At 38.1% G+C, this 22402-nt stretch overlaps 1 protein-coding gene across 3 annotated transcripts; it reads left to right on the forward strand.

Moving 5' to 3' along the window:
• The first annotated feature begins 7964 nt into the window (after positions 1-7964).
• On the forward strand, positions 7965-18600 carry RDH16 (retinol dehydrogenase 16). 3 transcript variants are annotated; one of them, XM_031941139.1, is made up of 5 exons: positions 7965-8084; positions 9492-9808; positions 13863-14121; positions 14668-14831; positions 15896-18600. In XM_031941139.1, exons 2-5 carry the CDS (start codon positions 9496-9498, stop codon positions 16111-16113), a joined length of 954 nt encoding a protein of 317 aa, XP_031796999.1. In that variant the 5' UTR covers positions 7965-8084; positions 9492-9495; the 3' UTR covers positions 16114-18600. The 3 variants fall into 3 exon arrangements, with proteins under 3 accessions (XP_031796999.1, XP_031797000.1, XP_031796998.1); XM_031941140.1 differs by lacking the exon at positions 7965-8084 and adding an exon at positions 9033-9387; XM_031941138.1 differs by lacking the exon at positions 7965-8084 and having other exon boundaries at positions 9405-9808.
• The last annotated feature ends 3802 nt before the right edge of the window (positions 18601-22402 follow it).

Here is a 22402-nt window from a genome sequence, read left to right on the forward strand (position 1 = left end):
TAGAAAATAATACTCCGATTCTGCACTTTCCCACCAATAACACTGGGACTTGATGAAAATGCTCATAAACTTGGAAATGGTAGTGAGGCGCATAAGTGGAGATTGCCTGTGGCAGTGGAATACCTCCCAATTCCTGGCCCTTGGAAGTCTTTTTCTCTTTTTGAGGAGCCCTTTTGCAACTCTTCTTCTCTTGAACATCTGTTGTGCCCCAGGGATTAATGCTCTTCCACTCCTCTTCACCACAAGCATCACTCTACCTGAAAGCCATCATCCGGATCTCTCAACTTCTGCCTCTGCCTCTTGCACTGTAATGGTAGCAGGAAAACCGCTAGATGGCAAATTGGATAGCAGAGTGCTGGGCCTAGTCAGAGAGACCTGGGTTCGAATGTAGTTTCGCTCAACTCTTCCTTAGAAGCCCCTGAGTTATTACTTTTGGCTCAGCAGCCAATTAGGGAACTTTAAAAAATTATTATAGTATAAGCCCCTGACTCACACATGACCAAAAGACATGAACAAAAATTTAGGAAAGGAGACTGAGAAAGAATAGATCGATAGGTAGCAGGAGACAGGATAGAGTAGTGTCATGGAAACCTAGAAAGTAGAGAATATCAACAGCCTCAAAGCCTGCAGAGAAGATGAGCAGAATGAGGATGGAAAAAAGCCATTAAAATTGGCATTTAAGAGATATCATTGATAGTTTTGGAGAGGGCAGTTTCTGTTCAATGATGAGGTTGGAAGCTAGCCAGTAGAGTTATAGAGTGAAGAGCAAGGAAGTTTGGGTTTAACATTCCAGAAGACTCACCTCTCAGTTCCTTCTTGGACCGTTTCCCCACCAATGAACAATATTTTACCTTGAATTTCAAAAGGAAGACTTGATCCATAGATGGGTCATGAAACCAATCATTTTAGGTGGGGAGGCAATGATCTTATAGACCAGAGTAAAGTTTGATTATCACCATAACCCCTTTTCAAAGGACAGTTTTGGGTTTTGTTTTGTTCTTTCTACTTTTCTAAAGGAAAGAGTCTGGTATCTGTTTTAGATTAGAGAAAAACAATTCCTAATTATTTCTCAAGAAACTAAAAAGGAAATTTTTAAATATGCTTCCATATATCCTTGGAAAGAATGGGCACAAATTTAAAAGATATTTAGAAGACAAGACACAAGGCACATAGGGAGGGAAACACAGGTTGGGTAGGCAATCCACTTCTCCAACACTGCAGGACCTTGGAGTCATTTTTTTTTACTGTGAGGTGTGAGAATGAGAAGAATAGCCATACTTTTTTTTTTCCTAAGCAAAGACTGGGGATGGGAACTAGAAGTCTGAAAACTCTGAGAGATAGAGACAGAAACACACAGAGAGAATAATTTCTAAAATTAACAATCTTCCAGAGTGCATAAGCAGAATACATACCTATAGATGTGTAACTCTGAAACTTTTCCTTTTGAATCCAGTATGGAAACTCACTAATGGCAACTTGATGTAAATTACCTGAGGGTATCTTTTGATATTATATACTGTGGCAGTTTTAGTTTGTAGCCTTGTCCCTGGCACTCAGAGACTTTTTATTTTTATATTCTTAAGAACTGATGCTCAATTGGTGACATACTACCCCTTGTAGTGGACCACCTTTCACCTCCAAATATGTTCAAATTCATTGTTATGATGTAGTGACATCTCATTACATTGACTGCCACAATATTTAACTATTACCAAATCTTATCTCTTCAGCCCCCTTTGCCCCTGGAATCTCTCCTTCCTTCTGATTGGAGAGAGATTCTGATTCTCCACTATTTAAGAAGGGCTTTCAGGGAATTCACTTCATTATTTTCCACCCTGTTGCTTTCCTTGAACTTAAAGATGTCCAGAAATTCATCATTCTGAAAGATGATATCAACTCTGAAATACTCACCTCCTCAGATCATTTCCCTCCCTAATATTAGTTCTTCATCATGTCCCTGTGATAGATAAATTCCTTTCCCAATACTTAGGACAGTGCTTAACACACAGTAAGTGCTAATAAATATTTACCACCATTACTAATAGCTAATATATGTATAGTAGTTACTGTATGCTAGATTCTGTGCTAAGTGCTTTATAGTTATCATCTTACTTGATTCTGACAATGCTAGGAAGTAGGTGCTATTATTATTCCCATTTTACAGATAGAGAGACTGATGCAAAAAACTGCCTTGTTCAGGGTTATGTAGTAATAGGTGCCTGAGGCTGGATTTGAATTAAATTCTTCCTGACTCGGGCTCAATATTCTCCAAATGGAGAATTTGGAGAATGAACAATTAAGAGTTTAACAAATAGAAAAAGAAGAGCATTTTCTATTATAACATCAATATTATAAAAGCAAACAAAATTTAAAACTTCCATAAACTGATAAAGAATGAAATGAGCTGAATCAAAACAATTTATTCATATACATACACACATATGACAACTTTAAAAATTGAAAGAATTCTGAATGAATCCTGTGACCAGCTATAAATTGCAGAGGTCCAAGGAAATGTATTAGTACCACCAGACACTGAGGTACAGAAATATAAATTTCTGTAGACATACAATGAAGGAAGTTTTGCTTAACTACATATTTGTTACAAGGAATCAGTTTTAATTTTCTCTTTACTTTCCTGATTGAATAGAAGAGAAAATAGACTTTGGTTAATTAAAAATCTTTTTTAAAAGTAGAGAAGTGGGGAGAGGTTGCTACAGATGAAATGTTGCATGTACTTTCAAATTCATATAATTGTTTTACTTTGTGATACTAGCCTTCTCATGGAGTAGGATAATCTGTAAATGGAAAACAAAATTCAAAATACTCACAAAACTTTTTTTTTTGATTCAATAAATGGGTGGAGTAATGAGGCATAAATGAACTGATCTTTAAAGTTCCTTCCCTCTTAAAAATTATTTAGCTATACATTTATGAATACTCAAGCCCTACAAGATTCCATTTTATATAGTTCCTTTCCTTGATCCCTTTATTTCCATACTCCTACAGATTTTCCCTTCAGTATCCAATACTTCTGGGCTTAGCTATTCTTAAACTTTTCAACTTTCAGAGAAAGTTTTAAACTTTATTTTTCTTGTCTCTTTCTAAACTTGGCTAATATAGAAATATGTTTTCCATGACTGTACATTTATAATCTATATCAAATTGTTTGCTTTCTCAAGAAGAAAGGGATGGAAGGAGATAATTTGGAACTCAAAAAATGTATGTTTATTTTTTTTTTTTTTTTTTTTTTTTTTTTTTTTATTTAATAGCCTTTAATTTACAGGATATATATACATGGGTAACTTTACAGCATTAACAATTGCCAAACCTCTTGTTCCAATTTTTCACCTCTTACCGCCCCCCCCACCCCCTCCCCTAAATGGCAGGATGACCAGTAGATGTTAAATATATTAAAATATAACTTAGATACACAATAAGTATACATGACCAAACCATTATTTTGCTGTACAAAAAGAATCAGACTCTGAATTATTGTACAATTAGCTTGTGAAGGAAATCAAAGATGCAGGTGTGCATAAATATAGGGACTGGGAATTCAATGTAATGGTTTTTAGTCATCTCCCAGAGTTCTTTTTCTGGGTATAGCTAGTTCAGTTCATTACTGCTCCATTAGAAATGATTTGGTTGATCTCGTTGCTGAGGATGGCCTGATCCATCAGGACTGGTCATCATCTAGTATTGTTGTTGAAGTATATAATGATCTCCTGGTCCTGCTCATTTCACTTAGCATCAGTTCGTGTAAGTCTCTCCAGGCCTTTCTGAAATCATCCTGTTGGTCATTTCTTACAGAACAGTAATATTCCATAATTTTCATATACCACAATTTATTCAGCCATTCTCCAACTGATGGACATCCATTCAGTTTCCAGTTTCTAGCCACTACAAAAAGGGCTGCCACAAACATTCGTGCACATACAGGTCCCTTTCCCTTCTTTATAATCTCTTTGGGATATAATCCCAGTAGTAACACTGCTGGATCAAAGGGTATGCACAGTTTGATAACTTTTTATGGAACTCAAAAAATGTATGTTTAAAATTGTTATTAGGTAGCAGAGCCAAGATAGTGGATTAAGGTAGCCAGCCAGCCGAATTTTCCCCACATTCCCCTTCAAACAACTTTAAAATAATGCTTCAAATCAATTTTGGAACAACAGAGTCAACAAAAAGTTGAAACAAGATATTTTTCCAGACTAAAAAAACTTAAAAGCTAGGCAGGAGAAATCTGTAACATAGAATGGAGGTTTGATGGCACCTGTCTGGAGCCCATATATGCTTCTGTAGCAAGTGTCCACAACAACAGCAGCAACTTTAGGTGCTTTCAGCCCAGGGATAGTAAGGAGGTTGGACAACTGCTCACAAAGAGATTATAAAGAACCTCTTGCAGGCACCTGGTTCTAGTTGGCAGTGTTTGGCAACTCAATTGCTCACATGTAGTTAAAGGTCAACTTTCCAGCGTAGAGAAGAATGCTAGGCATTGGTCACAAGGGAGCAGGGGTCCTGGTCACAGTGCCAAAGCAGAGAGGAGTGCTAGTAAGTATATCTTCAGGAGACCAGAGATCTTTCCTTGGTAAAGACCAGAGGGCAAACCAGGAGAGCAATGACCACACCTGTCCCAAGATCACACATCTTAGAATCTCCAACTAGTTCTGAAAATAGCATCATGAAAAAACCTGAAGCTTGGGACAGTATCTCCCACCTCCAGGTGAGCTGTCTAACTTTAACATAAAGTTTCAAATCAAGAAATAGGTTGGAAAAATGATCAAACAAACATTAAAAAAAAAGAATTTAACCATAAATAGCTATATAGTAGCAGAGAAAATCAAGACACAAACTCAGAAGGACACAACAATGTGAAAGCACTTATCCAAAAAAAAAAAAAAAAAGCCTCAAAGAAAAGTTCTAATTGAACCCAAACCCAGTAACAATTTCTGGAAAAGTTAAAGAGATCAGAATGATAGAGGGAAAACTGGGAAAAGACATGAAAGTGATTCAAGAAAATTATGAAAAGTAATTTAAAAGTTGGTAAATAAACACCCAAAATACTGAAGAAAATAAATTCTTAAAAAGCAGAATTGACCTATGTAGGTGAAAGAGGCACAAAAATTCACTGATAAAGATTCCTTAGAGAACAAAATAGAACAAATGGAAAAGGAAATACTGAATGTCACTGAAGAAAAGAATTCCATAAAAATGCAGAATTGGCCAAAAAGAAAAAGAGATACAAAAGCTCACAGAAGAAAATAATTCCTGAAAAATTGAAATTGGTCAAGTGGAAGCTAATGACTCCATTAGACATCAAGAAACAAAACAAAATCAAAAGAATGGAAAAAAACTGAAAAAAAAGAGAAATATCTCATCAGGAAAACAACTGGTCTGGAAGAATAGATTGAGGAGAGAGCATTTAAGAATTATTGGACTAACTGAAAGTCATGATCAAAAAAAGAGATCATATTTCAAGAAATTTTCAAATTTCCGTGATATTTTAGAATTAGAGAGTAAAATAGAAAATTTAAAAATCTACTACTCACTTCCTGAAAAAGACCCCAAAATGATAACCCCAAGAATAATATAGCCAAATTCCAGAAATCCCAGGTCAAAGAGTAAATACTTCAACCAGCAAGAAAGAAACAATTCAAATATTGTGGAGATATGGGATCACACCAAATTTAGAAGTTTCACTTTAAAGGAGTGGAGGGCTTATAATATGATATTCTAGAAGGCAAAACAGCTAGGATTATAACTAAGAATCACCTACCTATCAAAACCGAGTATAATCTTTTGGGGGGAAATATATATTTAATGGAGTAGAAGACTTTCAGATATTCCTGATGAAAAGACCTGAGCTAAATAGAAAATCTGACATTTAAAAATAAAAGAGGGATGCACTGGGAGAAAAGAAAGGGAGAGGCTAAGTGGGGAATTTTTTTTTTTTTAATCTAAAAGGAATATGCAAGGAAGTTTTTATCAATGGAGGGAAAGATGGAGAAAGTGTGTGGCAAGCAGTGCTTGAACATCATTCTCTTTTAATTGTTTTAAAGAGGGAATAATATACAACCTCAGATGGGTATAGAATTGAAACTTGCCCAAAGGGAAATAGGAAGGGAAGGTGATAAGAGAAAAGGAAGGATAATAAAGGGGAGTATGGATTAAGGAGCAGTGGTTAGAAGTAAAATAGACTTTTGAGAAGGAGAAAAGAGAGGAAGAAACAAAATAAAATAAGAGGAAGGAAAATACACTGTAATCATAACCGAATGTGAATGGAATGAGCTTACCCATAAAACAGATTCAGATAGCAGAATAAATTAGAAACCAGAATTGAACAATATGTTGTTTACAAGAGACACACTTGAAACAGAAAGACATATACACAGAGTTAAAATAATGTGCAGAATCAGTTATGTTTTGGATAAGCTAAAAAAGAGATAGGGGTTGTGGTCATGCTTTCAGACAGCAAAAATAGACCTAATTAAAAGGGATAATCCTAATTCTTATTAATGAGACATTACAATTTATCAAAAGGTATTATAGACAATGAATACAAAAGAATTTACAGTAAATTTCTCTGGTGAAGACCTCATTTCTCAAATACATATATCTCAAATTTATAAAAATAAGAGCCATTCCCCAACTGATAAAAATCAAAGAATATGAAGACAGTTTTCAGGAGAAGACATCAAAGCTACTTATAGTTATATGGAAAATAAATACTCTAAATCACTATAGATTAAAAAATTCAAATTAAAACAAGTATCTGAGAGAATCACCTCACACCTATCAAAGTAACAAATGCTGGAAAGGATGAGAGGAAAAATAGATACACTAATAAATTGTTGATGGAGTTGTGAAATGGTTCAACCTTTTTGGGAAATAAGTTGGAACTAGGCCCAAAAGGCTAATAAACTTTTTGACCCAATAATACCACTACTAGGTCTGTATCCCAAAAAGATAAAAGGAAAAGAAAAACGATCTATATATACAAAACATTTAGAGTGGCTCTTTTTGTGGTGGCAAAGAATTGGAAATCAAGGGGATGCTCATCATTCGGGGAATGGTTGAACAAATTGTAGCATGTAATTGTTATGGAATACTATTGTGCTTTGAGAAATGATGAATGGCTTCAGAAAAACATGACAAGACCTATGTGAATTTATGCAAAGTGAAATTAGAACAGCCGGAACATCTTTGGGCACAATTAACAGCAATGTTGTAATAATGTTCAGTTGTGAAAGACTTAGCATATTCTGATCAATACAATGATCCAAGAGAACTTCAAAGGATTCATGATGAAAAAAAATGCTTACCCATCTCCAGAGATATAGAGAGTTGATTAAATAACTTTGAGTGCAAATTGAAGTATGTTTTTCTTGCTTTTTTGCAATATGGTTCAATGTTGTAATAATGTTCAGTTGTGAAAGACTTGGCTTATTCTGCTCAATACAGTGATCCAACACAATTTCAAAGAATTCATGATGAAAAAAAAAACTGCTATCCACCTTCAGAGACATAGAAAACGGATGAACTTTGGTTGGAAATTGAAGTATAGTTTTCTCATTTTATTTTTCTTGCTTTTTTGCAATATGAGCTAATATGAAAATGTTTGGATAATATATATGTATAATTGATATATTGCTTGCTTTCTTAGTGAGTGGGAGAAGGAATGGGAGGAAGGGAAAGAATTTGAATCTCAAAATTTTAAAAGAAAATGTTAAAATAAGTTAGTCTTTTAAAAGTGGTTATTTGGGAAAAATAAAATATTCACTTTTTCATTTTAAAAATGAACTCCTGCATCTCAGACTACTTCCCTTCATTCTACTGAAATGTTTTTCTCCACTGCAGGACTTTGTTCCATCTCACCCCCACTGCACTCCTCCCTACCCCCCAGTCGGAATCTCTTTCCCAATCACTACTTGATTTCCTTTCCCCCATCCCTTCCCCCCAAGTTCAAGGCAGAGATCATCAGGGCAACTGCTCCAGGAAAGAGGAGGGGCTTCAGTTCTTCTGGGAGGATCGATCTTAAATTCAGATAATTGCAGATCCAGACCCGGACACTTTTAAATCAGGTAATGTTTCTTCCCTGGGATTGGTAGAACAATTGATTAATTAGCCCTTCCAGTCCTTGATCTCCCCCCTTTTCCCCATCCCCAATTCCTCTGGTCACCCTCCAGCCTGAAGAGCTGCGGTTTGGAACAAAAAGACTTTTCTCCTGCTTACCCACCATTTTTCACACACTACGTCTCTAGAGGACCGGGAGACTAGCACTGACATGGAAAAGAGAGGCTACTGCTGAGAAACTTCTCCGTTTCTCTGATTTGCATCTGACAAGTTCTGCCTCTTCTGCGGTCCCGCAAGAAACGGAAGAGCAGTTGCCATCTTCTAATACTCTTTAAAAAACAAAACCACAAAACCCTAATTCTTTTTAAATTCTTAAAAAAATCCTTTATCAACAACAATAACTACTGTTTTTATCTGCATTTGAATGAATATCAAAGGAGAACAAAATTGCAGGAGAATTAACAGCAGCAGCTGGGAACATTTTATAAAATACTTTAACGGCTGCAAAAAAAATTGTCCTCAAAGGATCCCAGGGAAGTTACCCTCCTTACTCTCCCACTCTTTTCTTCCTATTTTTTCCTTTTTTCCTCCCCCTTTTCCAGGAGAATTCTTATCTCAAGTTGAAGGGTGGTACTATGGAGAATTTAAGAGGACTGAGTTAATTGGGAAGGAGTGAATGGGACTTCTAGCTTTAGAGTAGAATTCCTCAGAATTCATTTAGACCAGTGTGTTGATTTTATTATAAAAGAACCAAGGAGCTGATATGGATGAAGATCAAGGTCACTTAGTTGTGGGATGTCATAAGTAGTAGGAGTGGTTAGCATTTGAATGCAGGTCCTCCGATTTAAGTTGGCATCCTTCCACCAGCTTACCACAAAATAGAGAGGGAGACAATGCTCAAAGGATAAAGTGCAGCCAATTCATTTTTATACTTTTTCCCTAGATCTGGGTAATGGGTATTTATTCCTTGCCACTGAAAAGTCAGTTTCTGTTGAGCAAAAATTTACCAAGTCCTACAGTGCAGAGTGTTGGAGATTCAAAGCTGAGAAAACACTCCTCTCCTTGAAGAACTTTTCAAACTGACAATTTAAGGGAAGTCTGTTGTATGTTGCAGTATTTAGTAACCTAAGTTATGGCATAGGAATGAATTTTCAGAGAGGATTTTAGTCAAGAGAGATTACTGTGGGGGAGAAGAGGAGAGGGTGGGGTTTTCTCTCTGGATGGTTGTCAGGAGACTTGACTTTGAGTAGAGATAACAAATCACAGAAGGAATAATCAGGTCAATGAAGCCAGCCTGTTTTATAAAAAAAGGTTAGTGTCTCATGGCAAGGAATACAACCAGAGCTACTCAGAGGGATAAATGTTGCACTCCTTCACTGACCCTGTTTCATGGTGTTCTGCTTTCTGTCTCTTAGAAACATGTGGCTCTACCTGGCCTGCCTCATTGGTCTTTACCATCTCTTTCGCCGGTACCAGGAGAGGCAGGTGGTGAGCAATCTGGAGGACAAATATGTCTTCATCACCGGCTGCGACTCTGGATTTGGGAAACTGCTGGCCAAGCAGCTGGACCTTCGAGGTCTGAGGGTGCTGGCAGCCTGTCTGTCAGAGAAAGGAGCTGAGCAGCTGAGGCATGAGACTTCAGACAGAGTAGAGACAGTGATCTTGGATGTAACCAAGACGGAGAGCATCACAGCAGCTGCCCAGTGGGTGAAGGAGCATGTGGGAAATAAAGGTATAACCTAGATTTCTTCATTCAGTTTGTTTCTGGAGAAAAATTCAATTTGACATTTGAAAACTGCCTATTATGTGTAAAGTACTATGCTGAGTAAAATAAGATGCAATTTTACTTTTAATGAGCTTTTACAATCTCCTATGGAGATTACAAAAACTCAAATAATTTATTATAAAAAGAATCATGAAATAAGTTCAACGGAGAGAACCAAAATCTCTTTAGGAAATGTTTAAGAGGCTGTAATCATTTTTAGCTAGGGTAATCAAATAAGTTTTCATTAGGGAGAGATTTCAACAGGAAGATGTTGGGAAGGAGGTAGTCCATTTCAGATATGGATGGGCAAAAGTAGTATGAGCTAAACAGATAACTGGACATAGTTGGATGAGAATGAAGACTCAGTAGTCAAGGTGAGCTAGAAAGTTGAGTTCCCAAGATAGAAGTGTGGGGGGCAATACTGTGGAGAAACTTGATGAATAGGATCAGTAGTTTATATTTGTTTTGAAGGCAATGGGGAACGGCTAAAGATTCTTAAGCAGAGGAATAACTTGATTAGATTGTTGCTTTGGGGAGGGAAAAATCGAAGGGAGACTTTTTTTTTTTTTTTAAATAACCTTTTATTTACAGGTTATATGTATGGGTAACTTTACAGCATTGACAGTTGCCAAACCTCTTGTTCCAATTTTTCCCCTCCTTTCCCCACCCCCTCTCCCAGATGGCAGGATGACCAGTAGATGTTAAATATATTAAAATATAAATTAGATACACAATAAGTATACATGACCAAACCGTTATTTTGCTGTACAAAAGGAATCAGACTCTCAAATAGTGTACAATTAGCCTGTGAAAGAAATCCAAAATACAGATTGGCAAAAATATAGGGATTGGGAATTCAATGTAATGGTTTTCAGTCATCTCCCAAGACTTCTTTCACTAGGCGTAGCTGGTTCAGTTCATTACTGCTCCATTAGAACTGGTTTGGTTCATCTCATTGCTGAGGATGGCCAGGTCCATCAGAATTGGTCATCATATAGTATTGTTGTTGAAGTATATAATGATCTCCTGGCCCTGCTCGTTTCACTCAGCATCAGTTCGTGTAAGTCTCTCCAGGCCTTTCTAAAATCATGCTGTTGGTCATTTCTTACAGAACAATAATATTCCATAATATTCATATACCACAATTTATTCAGCCATTCTCCAGTTGATGGGCATCCACTCAGTTTCCAGTTTCTGGCCACTACAAAGAGGGCTGCCACAAACATTTGTGCACATACAGGTCCCTTTCCCAAAGGGAGACTTCTTATGAAGCTATTTTGTTAGTCCATCAACAAGAGTGGTAGCAGAAGAAAGGTGGAAGCATATCTAAGAGATGGACCCTATTCAGATAATTAGGATGATTTTCTTTATGTTCTGATCTTTCACTTTACTTTCTGCTTTTTTTCATTTCTATAAATTGGAAAGTACAGAAATTTAAGTTGCTCCTGAATTTGGACAATGGTAGCAAGTCAAAGAATAGAAAATCAGGTGACATCAGTATGATAGGGCCAATTAATTCAGTTCTTGAATTGGCAGAAATTTTGTATCATGTAAATTGACCATCTAGCAAATACTCCATTGCCTATTATTTAATCCTAGATTGGGCCTGTTTTTTTGAATCCAACCCTTAGAAATTTGCATTTATACTGATGGTGTGTCTTTTTTGATACTCCCCTCCTGCAGAAAATTGTTCTGCTGCCACAAGCACATTTTCAAGGAGCTTACAATATAGTGAGAGAGACAATAATATGTACAAACTTCTCTCAAGGATTCCTTTCCTGACCACTCTTAAATAGTTCCTTTCCCCAAACATCCTCTGCTCCCTGAAAACTTCTGTTTTGAATTGAGCTGGGGGGGAGGGGGAAGGAGAAGGAGGAAGTTAACACAATTACTATCTCCCAACAGAAAACCTTTAAATGTTCCTTAACAACAATAATGATGTCCATTAATATGGGATCTTTTGGTTTCCATTGTGGTTTCACATGTATGATTTCAGTACATTTGGTACTTTCTGATTGATGAGACCTCACTATCCTTCGCTGCTGCAAATATGATTATACAGTTTAATAGATAGAGAAACTGAGATTAGCCCAGTTACACAGCTGCTAGAAAATAGAACCCAGATCTTCCTGATTCCAATAAAAAGATTCCACTTCACCAAGATCACATTTTCTAGGTGCCCTGAACAGTGCTAGATAGGGTGGGTGACAAAAAGTCCATAAGCCATGATTCTCACATTCCAGAGGAGCTTGGAATGGGAAATAGCAGAAAGTTTGGGGATGGAAATGGGGATTGACATGTTTTAGGAATGGTGAGGAAACTGGGTTGGATGGACAGGGCACTCCTTAGTAGAAGCTAAGGTTGAGTCAATAGTGGGTCACCTGCCAAGTCTTTCAGAAAGCTTTGGTTAGCAGTAGGAAAACAAATTCCTATGGAGAGAGGAGGGACAGAACTAACTTCTCAGGGCTCAGTTTTGCCAGAAGCCTCAAGGACCAGTCCTACCCTCAATCTCACTAATTTCTTTTCCCTCACTCACTTCTATCTCTTGTCTCTGTTGATCCTCTGCTTGGGCCTAATGGGCCTTCTCCTTATCTAAATCTCTAGAATCCTGTAAACAAAACAAGACCCCACAGCTCCTGGTGCTACTTGAAAAGAGTAAAGGCTAAAAGAGGTAGAGCAGGGAAGGCCAAATGGTGGTAGAAGTAAAGACTCCAGACTTCGCAGACTTCTATGTTTGAAGGGTAGTTATCTTATCAGGTCTAAGGAGGTGGCTTTTCAAAGATTTGACTTTGCTAAAGGAGGGAGAAGGTATCCTCTTCTTTAGAAATCTTCATTTGAGAGATCAATTGCACTGGAAAAGGTGGTCAGACATTTGGAAAGACCTTCTATTTCCTAGGGAATAAAGGGACCACAGGTGATTTCAAGAGCAGTGGAATGTTTTTCCTGGACATCATGGAAAAATAATATTTAGAGCTATAAAGGACCTTGAAGATCATTTAGCAAGAGTTCTTAGCCTAGACACTGTATTTTTAATTTGTTCTTTTTCTAGCTTTCTTAGTTGCATGCCCAATTCATTGATCTTCTCTTTCTCTATGTAAGTAAGCATCTAGAGATATAAAACTTCCCCTAAGAACTGCTTTGGCTACATCTCATAAATTTTGGTATGTTATCTCTTTTATTGGGTCTTAGGTATTTTTTTTAAAATTTGGATAACCATTAATATTGATTTCCTTTGTATTTTATTTTATATGTTTAAAAACGTCACTTTGAAAAGTGGTCCATAGGTGTAATCCAAAGGGCTCATGGTGCAAGAAAAATCAAGATCCTCTGATAGTCCAACCCCTTCATTTATAAATGACAAAACTAAGGCCAGAAGGGTGAGCTCCATTTCCTAGCTAATAAACTATAGTCAGGATTTCACAGGCGCATAGATTAATCAATCAGCAGGCTTTTATTAAGTGTCTATCCTGTGAGGTTACACATACAAATGAGATGATCCCTTCTTTCAAGGAATTTACACAAGTCTTTTGAGGTTTCTTTGAAATCATTCCCTTCATCATATTAGCATGATCGTATTCCACCATTTCAATGGACTCTCCTCCTCTATGGAGTCTCCCCTAGTTAAGCCCTTCATAGCTTGTCCTTGCTTCTGAATTTACATGGGACTTTCAGTAAGTCCCCATGCTCCCCTCAGAATTGTTTTATGTGGAAGCATGTTTAAGGAGAGGCAACAAACCATTTTTGTGACCGTGGATGAGCCTGTATTATTCTCAGTCTTGATTTCCTTATCTGAAAAATGAGGAGTTTACAGATGATGATTTCCCAGGGGTTTTTTTAGGCTTGTGATTTCAAATCTTCTCTTTCCCAACTGGAGTGCAAGCTCTTAGAAGGGAAGAGAACTGACTCCTCCTTCCCAGAATCTAGAAAAATGCCCAAGATGGGTTTCCGGCAGGTGTGAACTGAAGCGAATTATGGTGCTGGTGCTTGCTAACCCCTCAGTAGAGACTTCTGCTCTTCTCAGGGCTCTGGGGCCTGGTGAACAATGCCGGCGTCTCCTTGCCCTCGGCCCCCAACGAGTGGCTGAACATAGAGGACTTCCTGAAAGTGCTCAATGTGAACCTCATTGGACTGATTGAGGTGACCCTGAGTCTGCTTCCTCTGGTGAGGAAGGCCCGGGGCAGGATTGTCAGCATGTCCAGCGTGATGGGCCGCCTGTCTGTCTTTGGGGGTGGCTACTGCATTTCCAAGTATGGGGTGGAAGCTTTCTCCGACAGTCTCAGGTAAGGCCCTTCTCCAGCTGAAACCTTCCCCCGAGCCAGAGGGGGCTTACAGGCCCTTCTCCTTTACACTCCCTTCTCCATGGTTTCCCCAAGTCCTTGTATCATTCCTTTTGTCCTAGTCACCTCCCACTGCTAATAAAATCATAAAAATGGTGATAGTGTTAATAATATGTTTGTATATTTCTTTTGAGCTATTCAGAGTACTTTCCTCATAGTGACCCTGTAAAATATGATAAACATTATTCAGAAGCGGTCAGGGGATGTGACAACAGTGCACCGGGTGCTCAGAGCCCTTTGGCAGACAAGATTTTTCCAGCTTTCCCATCACAGAGGCAGTTTAAAGGGTATGTGAGTCTGAGCAAGTCACAAACTCTCAGAGCCTTGGTAGCATCATCTGTAGAATGGGGCCAACAATATTTATAAGATCTACCTTACAGAGGAAAGTACTCATAAACATCCCAACCTCTCCCATCCCCTCCCTCCTTGGTCCCCAGCTTCTTCTTTCAGAGCCGTTCAGATCATGCTCTGGTTCTGTCCCTCCCATAGACGGGAACTCTACCACTTTGGGGTGAAGGTGGCCATGGTAGAGCCTGGCTTCTTCAAGACCAACATCACCAACGAGAAGATTTTTTCCCAGAGCTACCACAAGCTGTGGGATCGCTTGGACCCTGAAGTCAGGCAGTGTTACGGCCAGAAGTTCTTGGATGCCTGTGAGTTGTCCCCTTCCATGAAGGGCCCTGGACTGGCTGGAGGAGGGAGAGAGAAAGGGAGATCATCTCCCTCCATACCAGCAAGCCCCATGGGCACCAGAGCTAGAGGAACTGAGCCATGTGAAGCCAGAAGAAATGAAACAGGGGGGCTTAAAGGAGGAATATCAGAGGTGTCGTGGAAACCATGGAATCCAATGTTTTATAGATGGGGGAAAGGAGGCTCTCTAAGAGACTAGGTGGCTCCCAGTTATAAACAGAGGTAGGATTAGAATACAGCACTCCTGACCTCTCGTATAATCACACAGAAGTGCTCCATCAGGCAACAAGCATTTATCAAGCACCTGCTGTGTGCTAGGCACTGTTAAGAGGAGCAGAAAAGGGAATAAGCATTTATATGGTACCTATTACTTACCAGCTCTGCGCTGAGAGGATTTTTTTTGCTTTTTTGTTTTTTGTTTTTTACAAATACTAAATCCTCACAACACCCCTGCAAGGTAATAGCTAACTTCTCCCATTTATATCTCATTTACTGTTTGCTAAGCACTTTATCATTATCATCCCTTTGTGTGCTTACAGTCACCCTGGGAGATGAGTGCTACTGTGATATTCATTTTCTAGTTGAGGAGACTGAAGCAAACAGAAGTTACTAGCCCAAGCTTGCAGAGCCAGAGAGAGTCTGTAACCAAACATGAACTCCGGACTTGCTGGCTCATAACTCAGGATTAGATTGTGAACTCCTCATGGCATATAGATATAGATATATAGATAATGAGATATATATAAAATGATAGTGAAAATTATCATTATATAAGAGAAGCTTTCCCCTTCTCTTGGTTGCACACCAAGGAAGCTGAGTGTTAAGTACACAGTCTGGGGAATGCGGGTTCACTTCTGGGCCTGAGCTATGGGAGGGAATGTGACTTCTGCCAATCTAAACAAGGACTAGGATTTTGTCACCTTATTCCAAAGGTCATGCAAAAGCAGAGTGAAGGGAGAAGAAGAATGCTGGGTGGTACAATCCAAACAGAGTTAACCATCCCCTTTTCATTCTCTTTCTCTCACAGTTCTCCAATCTACTCATGACATACAGAATTTCTGCCAACCAGACCTCTCCCTGGTGACCAACTGTCTGGAGCATGCCTTGACTTCTCGTCATCCACGTACCCGCTACTCAGCCGGCTGGGATGCCACTCTGTTCTTTATTCCCCTATCCTACTTGCCCACTAGACTAGTGGATTACATTATTTCGTGGAATTATCCCAAGCCTGCCTGTGCCTTGTGATGACATGGGGAGACGGAAGGAGTAGCAAATGATAAGGCAAGAGGAGAAGCAGTTTGTAAGTCAGAGTTTGGTGTGCAGGAGGCAGAGGAGGAGTCCTAGAGAGAATAAAATCCAGTAAGCATCTGTTGAGTACCTATTATGCACAAGATTCTATGCTAGGCACTGGTGGGAATGCAAAGATGCATAAGACCTGGTTCCTACCCTTAGTAATAATACTACTAATAAAATAGCATTTGCAAAATACAAATATTATCTCATTTAATCATCACAACAACCGGGGGGAGAGATAGATTGTATTATTATCCCCACTTTATAGATGAAGAAACTGAGACTAGGTGATTTTCCCAGGCCACACAGTTTACAAGCTCCTGAAGCTTGATTTGAATGTCGATCTTTCAGACTTGGGTCCAACACCTGATACACTGAGCCATCTAGCAGCCTTGAGGAGATTAGCAGAATAGGAAAGACACTGACATAAATAACTGTGATACAAGGCGGAATGATGGTAGAATCCCAGAGGAGGAGGAAGTGGATGAATGTTCCCAGAAGAGAAAGCACAGGTGTTTAGAGAGCAGAGTGGGATAGCCTATCTGAGACCGACTAATAACTTGTTATTGGTGGTTCTCCCCCTCAAGAATATGCCTTCTCTTTTTCCTTCTCTTCCTACATTCTCTTACTTGGGAACCTCATTTACTCAGAGTGGCTGTTGTCCTCTCTGTCCAGCTGACTTGCAATGCTCAGAGACTCTCTCCACTGATCTTTCACATGACCAATTTACTGGGATGACCTAATAGCACCTCAGATTTAGCCGCTCTAAAATGGAATGAATCACCTTGCTCCCTGAAGGCAGATCTCCAAACTTAGTTCAGTGTCTCACAAATAGTGTGGGTGCTTACTAAGTACTAAGTGATTGACTGATTGATTGGAGCTTTCCTGTAGACATCTAGTACTGAATGTCCTGTGGGCTGTCCAGTTGTTTTTCAGTAGTATCTGACTGTGACATAAATGTCAGAAGCTATATTATCCTTTAAGGTTTGCAAAGCATTTTACTTACTGATATTATTTAGCCCATGATTCAAGGACCCTTAAAGCCTTGAATTCAGACAGGCTGGGTTTATTCATCATGGGGATTAACCCCTACCCACTACTAACATCAAGAAAATGGTGATTCCATCTTCAACCCAGGGCTTTCCCCAGCACTCAAGAATTGATTTATATCCAGGCTACCCAACTCCAGCACTTCATCTACTCCAGGTCTTCCCTAGTCCTGGCAGAGACCATAAACCCCCAGCCAGACCTAGACCCCAACAACTACGTGGGGACTTGAGCCTTGAGAGACAACTATGAACAGTCTAATCTTCTGTTTCTGGACTCATTCTCACAGGTTCAAGTGATTCTCTAGTCCAGTGATTCTAAATCCATGACTGCCTATGTAGAAACTCTTTTCCCCATCTCTAACTACCTACTTCCTTATTCCCATCCTCCTATTCTGTTCTCTTCTTTCACATATTTATATAACATCTGACTCTAGACCTTCCTGGATTCTGCTGAGACCTGTGGAATGCCTGTTCCATAATTAGCTAACTTCCTTTCATCATTCTTTCTCTTTCTATCTTCTGTCAATCATTGAAATTTAGCTCCTTTCTGATGGCATTCGATCCTTGCCAATACTGGTTTCACTTTAACTAATGTTCCCTGAGTCATTTAGTTGGAAAACTCCTTGCTTCCCATTGTCACTTTCAAATTCTCTACCACAATTCCAAATCAGCTTCCCTCCTTTGAGGTTTATGCTGTCCAAATTTGTCAGATTCTAATAGCCTTTATCTAATGACCACTTCCAGGATAATCTTCTTTCCTGGCTCATAGTTTTTTTGTTCTCAACTGTCCTCACACTAGGAGAGTGTCAGCTCTCCTTAGTGCCTCAATTTCCTCAGCTGCCTTAATTTCCAAGACCTTCCATCTCATAGCCTACTTTTCCACTGGGCCTCACAGAGATAGTCATGCCTTTAATTTTAGTATTAATTACAAATATTGCACTTCCTTGTTCACGAGCTCCTCATTCCTTTATTTGCTCATAATCTTTTATCATTCTTTTCTTCCCTCCAGGTTCTTAGCAAATCTTTTTTGTACCCCTAAACCCAGGCTTGCATCTTTCCCTATGCCTTAAGATCCTAACTTTGTTCTTCATTGTCACTGTGACCTGAAATCCTTCTGTCCCTCAGTTCTTTCCAGTCCATCACTCCTTGGTAAATCAGGTCATTAGTTTGACTTTACATTATTCTCTGCACTTGTATTCCTTGACTTCCTGTCCTTTTACTGATCATACCTTGCCAAATCCTAACCTTCAGTTAGTCCCACCATTCACCACTTTTTCTTCTCTTTAAATGCTGTTGAATGGAGTTTACAAAAATAACAAAACCATGTTAATTGTGGTCCACTAAAATTTTATGTTACTTAACCAGGCTTTTTTTTTATCAGATGGGCCAATAATTTTTAAATTGTCTCTTCTGGATCTATTTTCCAGATCAGCTATTTTTCCAGTGAGGTATTTCATATTTTCTTCCATTTTTTCATTCTTTTTAGTTTGACTGAATTGTACTGTCTGAGTCATTACTTTCCATATGTCCCATTCTAGTTTCTAATGTGTGATTTCCTTCAGTTAGCTTTCGTATCTCTTTTTTCCATTTGGTTAATTTTATTTTTGAAAGTGTTGTTTCTTCAATAGATTTTTTTTTTTTTTTTTGCATTTGGCCAATTATATTTTAAGGGGTTGTTTTCTTCAGTTTTTTCCCCTTCTTTTCCCAAGCTGACTCTCTCATTCATACCTCTCATTTCTTTTTAGCCTTTTAAAGTCTTTAATGAGCACTTCCAAGAAGCCTCTTTGGGCTTGAGACCAATTCATATCACTTTTTGAGATTTCTCCTATGAACATGTCCTCATCTGAGTTGGTGTTTTGGTCTTCTCTGTCACCATAGTAGCTTTCTATGGTCAAGGTTCTTTTCTGTTTCTTGCTCGTTTTCTTTCCTTTTTTTGGTATTTCCTCTTTTACTTTTATAGTTGACCTCTGCTCCTGAGGTATAGGGAGCGCCATCCCAAGCTTCCTAGCTTTGGCTTTGAGCACAATGCCTTCTTGTGTTTGCAAGGGATAGCTTTGCCTGCTCTGTTCAGGAAACAGCCTGGTTACCCAGAGTTTGCTTTCTGAGCTGGGACTAGAGGCTGCCCCACTGACTTTCTGCTCTACTGAGCCAGGACTGAGGGTCTTCTGGGTCTATATCCAAAGAGATCATAAAAGATGGGGAAAGGACCCACATGCGCAAAAATGTTTATAGTAATTCTTTTTTTGTAGTGGTTAGAAACTGGAAATTGAGGGATTCCCCAACTATTAGGGAATGGTTGAATAAGTTATGGTATATATATGTAATGGATTATTATTATTCTATAAGAAATAATTGTGATGACCGCATTAGCACCCTGGATACCTTAGAATCAGCCAGAGTCAGGATAAGCAAAAGTCCTTGGTCTTTATTCTTGATCTTTAAAGGTAGAAGTGAATTGGATGGATGCAGAATCTCCACAACCTCCTTCTTCCTTGTCTACTGCCAAAGTGACTCTGGCTAGTCTTACTCCACCTCCTAGATCCTGCTACAATTCTCTGTATACACCAATTATTGAGCCGGCACAGAACAGTGAGAAGGGCCATTTTCCAAGCATATGCTAATAGAGTATTGTCCAGTCGGTAGTTAGCCTTAAGTGCTCGGTTGTCCGAACCTCAGTGCATGAACTCAAGAGTTTCAGCCCTTTACAAATAATAATTTCAGAAAAGCCTAGAAAGACTAAATGAACTGATGCAAGTGATGTGAACAGAACAAAGAGAATATTGTGCATAGTAACAACAAGATCAACTCTGATGGACTTGGTTCTTTTCAGCAATGAGGTAATTCCAGACAAGTACCATTACTGAGTCTATCCCAAGGAAAATTTTTTTTTTTTTTTTTTTTTTTTTGCTGAGGCAGTTAATTTGCATCTCTCCAATCAATAGTGATTTAGAACATTTTTTCATATGACAAGAAATGGCTTCAGTTTCTGCATCATACCATTTCATATATTTGACCATTTATCAATTCTTATAAATTTGACTCAGTCCTGTAGTCCTTTCTAAAAGCACTAGCTGTAAAAATTTTTATTTTATTTTTAAAAAACAGAATAAGAAAAAAGAAAAACAGAAAAGGCATATAAAACAAAAGAGAACATTGTTATATGCCCAGTAGAATACTGAGGAGGATTCAAAATATAAACAATAAGTTACCAGTTCAAGAAAGTATATATATATATATATATATATATATATATATATATATATATATATTAGTAGAAGAAATTTTATTCATGAGTGTCCATCTTTTCTTTACTTCCTTGTAAATTGTTCTTTTGTTCTCTGCTGCATACCTTTTTTACTTTATTCTTTTTTGCTCCTGTCATCACCTCCTCCAAGCAGGTGATAGTTAAGAAAGGATATATTTATGTATACATATGTATATATATACACACATACATACATACATACACACATCCCTCTCTCTCTCTCTCTCTCTCTCTCTCTCTCACACACACACACACACACACACACACACACACACACCTTTCCTATCCTTATTGACTATGCTTTAATTTTGACCCTTAACTTGCCTTACTATTATTTAACTTCCCTCATCCATGGGTCCCTCCCTTGTCTTCTTCACTCATCTATTGTTTCCCTGTCTACCTATCCCTCTCCCGTTATTTCTTTATAGATTTTGGAGAGTGCTATATCCTTAATGGTATACATATAGGGTTCTTTATTTAACCCATTCCAGATGTGAGTAGGTTTTCATAACTACAAACCCTCCTTCCCCCTCTAATGGCTCTGTGTCTATTCTTCATTTGCACCTCATTTGTATAACCTGATTAGTATTTTTACCTCAACTCTGCCTCAGTTTTTGTTTTGAGCTACCCTATTATTGATGTCAATTTTGGTATACATTTCCCATGTCAAAAAACATAAACAATATGTCTATATTGAATTCCTTGAAATTGATTTTGATATTGGCTCTTATATGTTAAATTTTCTATTAAGTTCAGGTTTGGTTGATAGAAAGTCCTAAAAATCTGCAAGTTCATGTCTCTTTTTTTCTCATTCCATATTATAGATAATTTTGCTAGAAATGATAATTTTGGCCACAGGCCTAGCTTTTTTGTCAATAGATATGATTTCAGGACCTGTGGTCTTTTATTGTGGCTGCTGCTAAGTTTTATACAATTCTAATTGTAGCTCCAGCATATATGAATTGTTTTTTCTTGTTTCTTGCAAAACTTTCTGTTTGATCTGGGGATTTAGAAATTTGGTAATAATATACCAATACCAATAATATACCAATACCAATATTGGTAATATACCAGAGTTAGCCCAGAGGGGTTTGCACTTCATACTGGGTAATCTCCTGCCCCCAGTCTTTCTTCAGATCTTTTCAAGGTACAACAGTACCTGGACAATCCCAGTTCTGCTCCAAGTCGTCTTGATTTTTCACCAGTCTGTGTTTGCTCTGCAAATTTGTTCTATTTGTGAGGGAAATCTGGAGCGCTTGAAATTTACCAACCTACTCTGCCATCTTCCCAGAATCCTCCCCTCTCCTTGTGTCCTTTTAACAAGGAATCAGTGCATATGTTTACCTTGAGTGTGGGAGTAGAGGAGGTAGATACTTCCAAACAAAGGACACCATTTCTTTTAATTTCATCAAACTGATTGAAGAAACTCAGAACAATCCAATGAAATTTATTCCCATTTAACAGATAAGGAAACTGAGACTCAGAGAAGTTAAATGACTTGCCCATAGCCACATAGGTATTCTTAGAGATTGTCTTTCTGATTCCATGTCCTTCATTCTTTCTATTTGCTATACTACATGGTTAAAACATAAATAATTTTTTATTTGTTATGACCAAATGATATCCAATGTATAATCAAATTAATTTAAAATGACATTGCATCAAATCACCTTTCAAAAAATATTGTAGCCTGTGACAAGGACGAAAGAGGAGTCATAATAATAGGTATTTATAATTAACTAGCATTTTTAAATTAAGGTTGGCATAGGATTCCAAATTCCTTTGAAATTTTTCAAGTTTGGCATTCCAAACTACTTCTAATAATGCTCTAACCCTCCCCGCCCCAACATCTTCCTTCATTTTCTTTTTAGAGTTTTTTTTTTTTAATTTTGAACTTAAACACCCAATAAAATGGGTATTTTCATAT

This window comes from Sarcophilus harrisii, chromosome 5, assembly GCF_902635505.1.
Source record: "Sarcophilus harrisii chromosome 5, mSarHar1.11, whole genome shotgun sequence".
Classification (NCBI taxonomy): domain Eukaryota; kingdom Metazoa; phylum Chordata; class Mammalia; order Dasyuromorphia; family Dasyuridae; genus Sarcophilus; species Sarcophilus harrisii.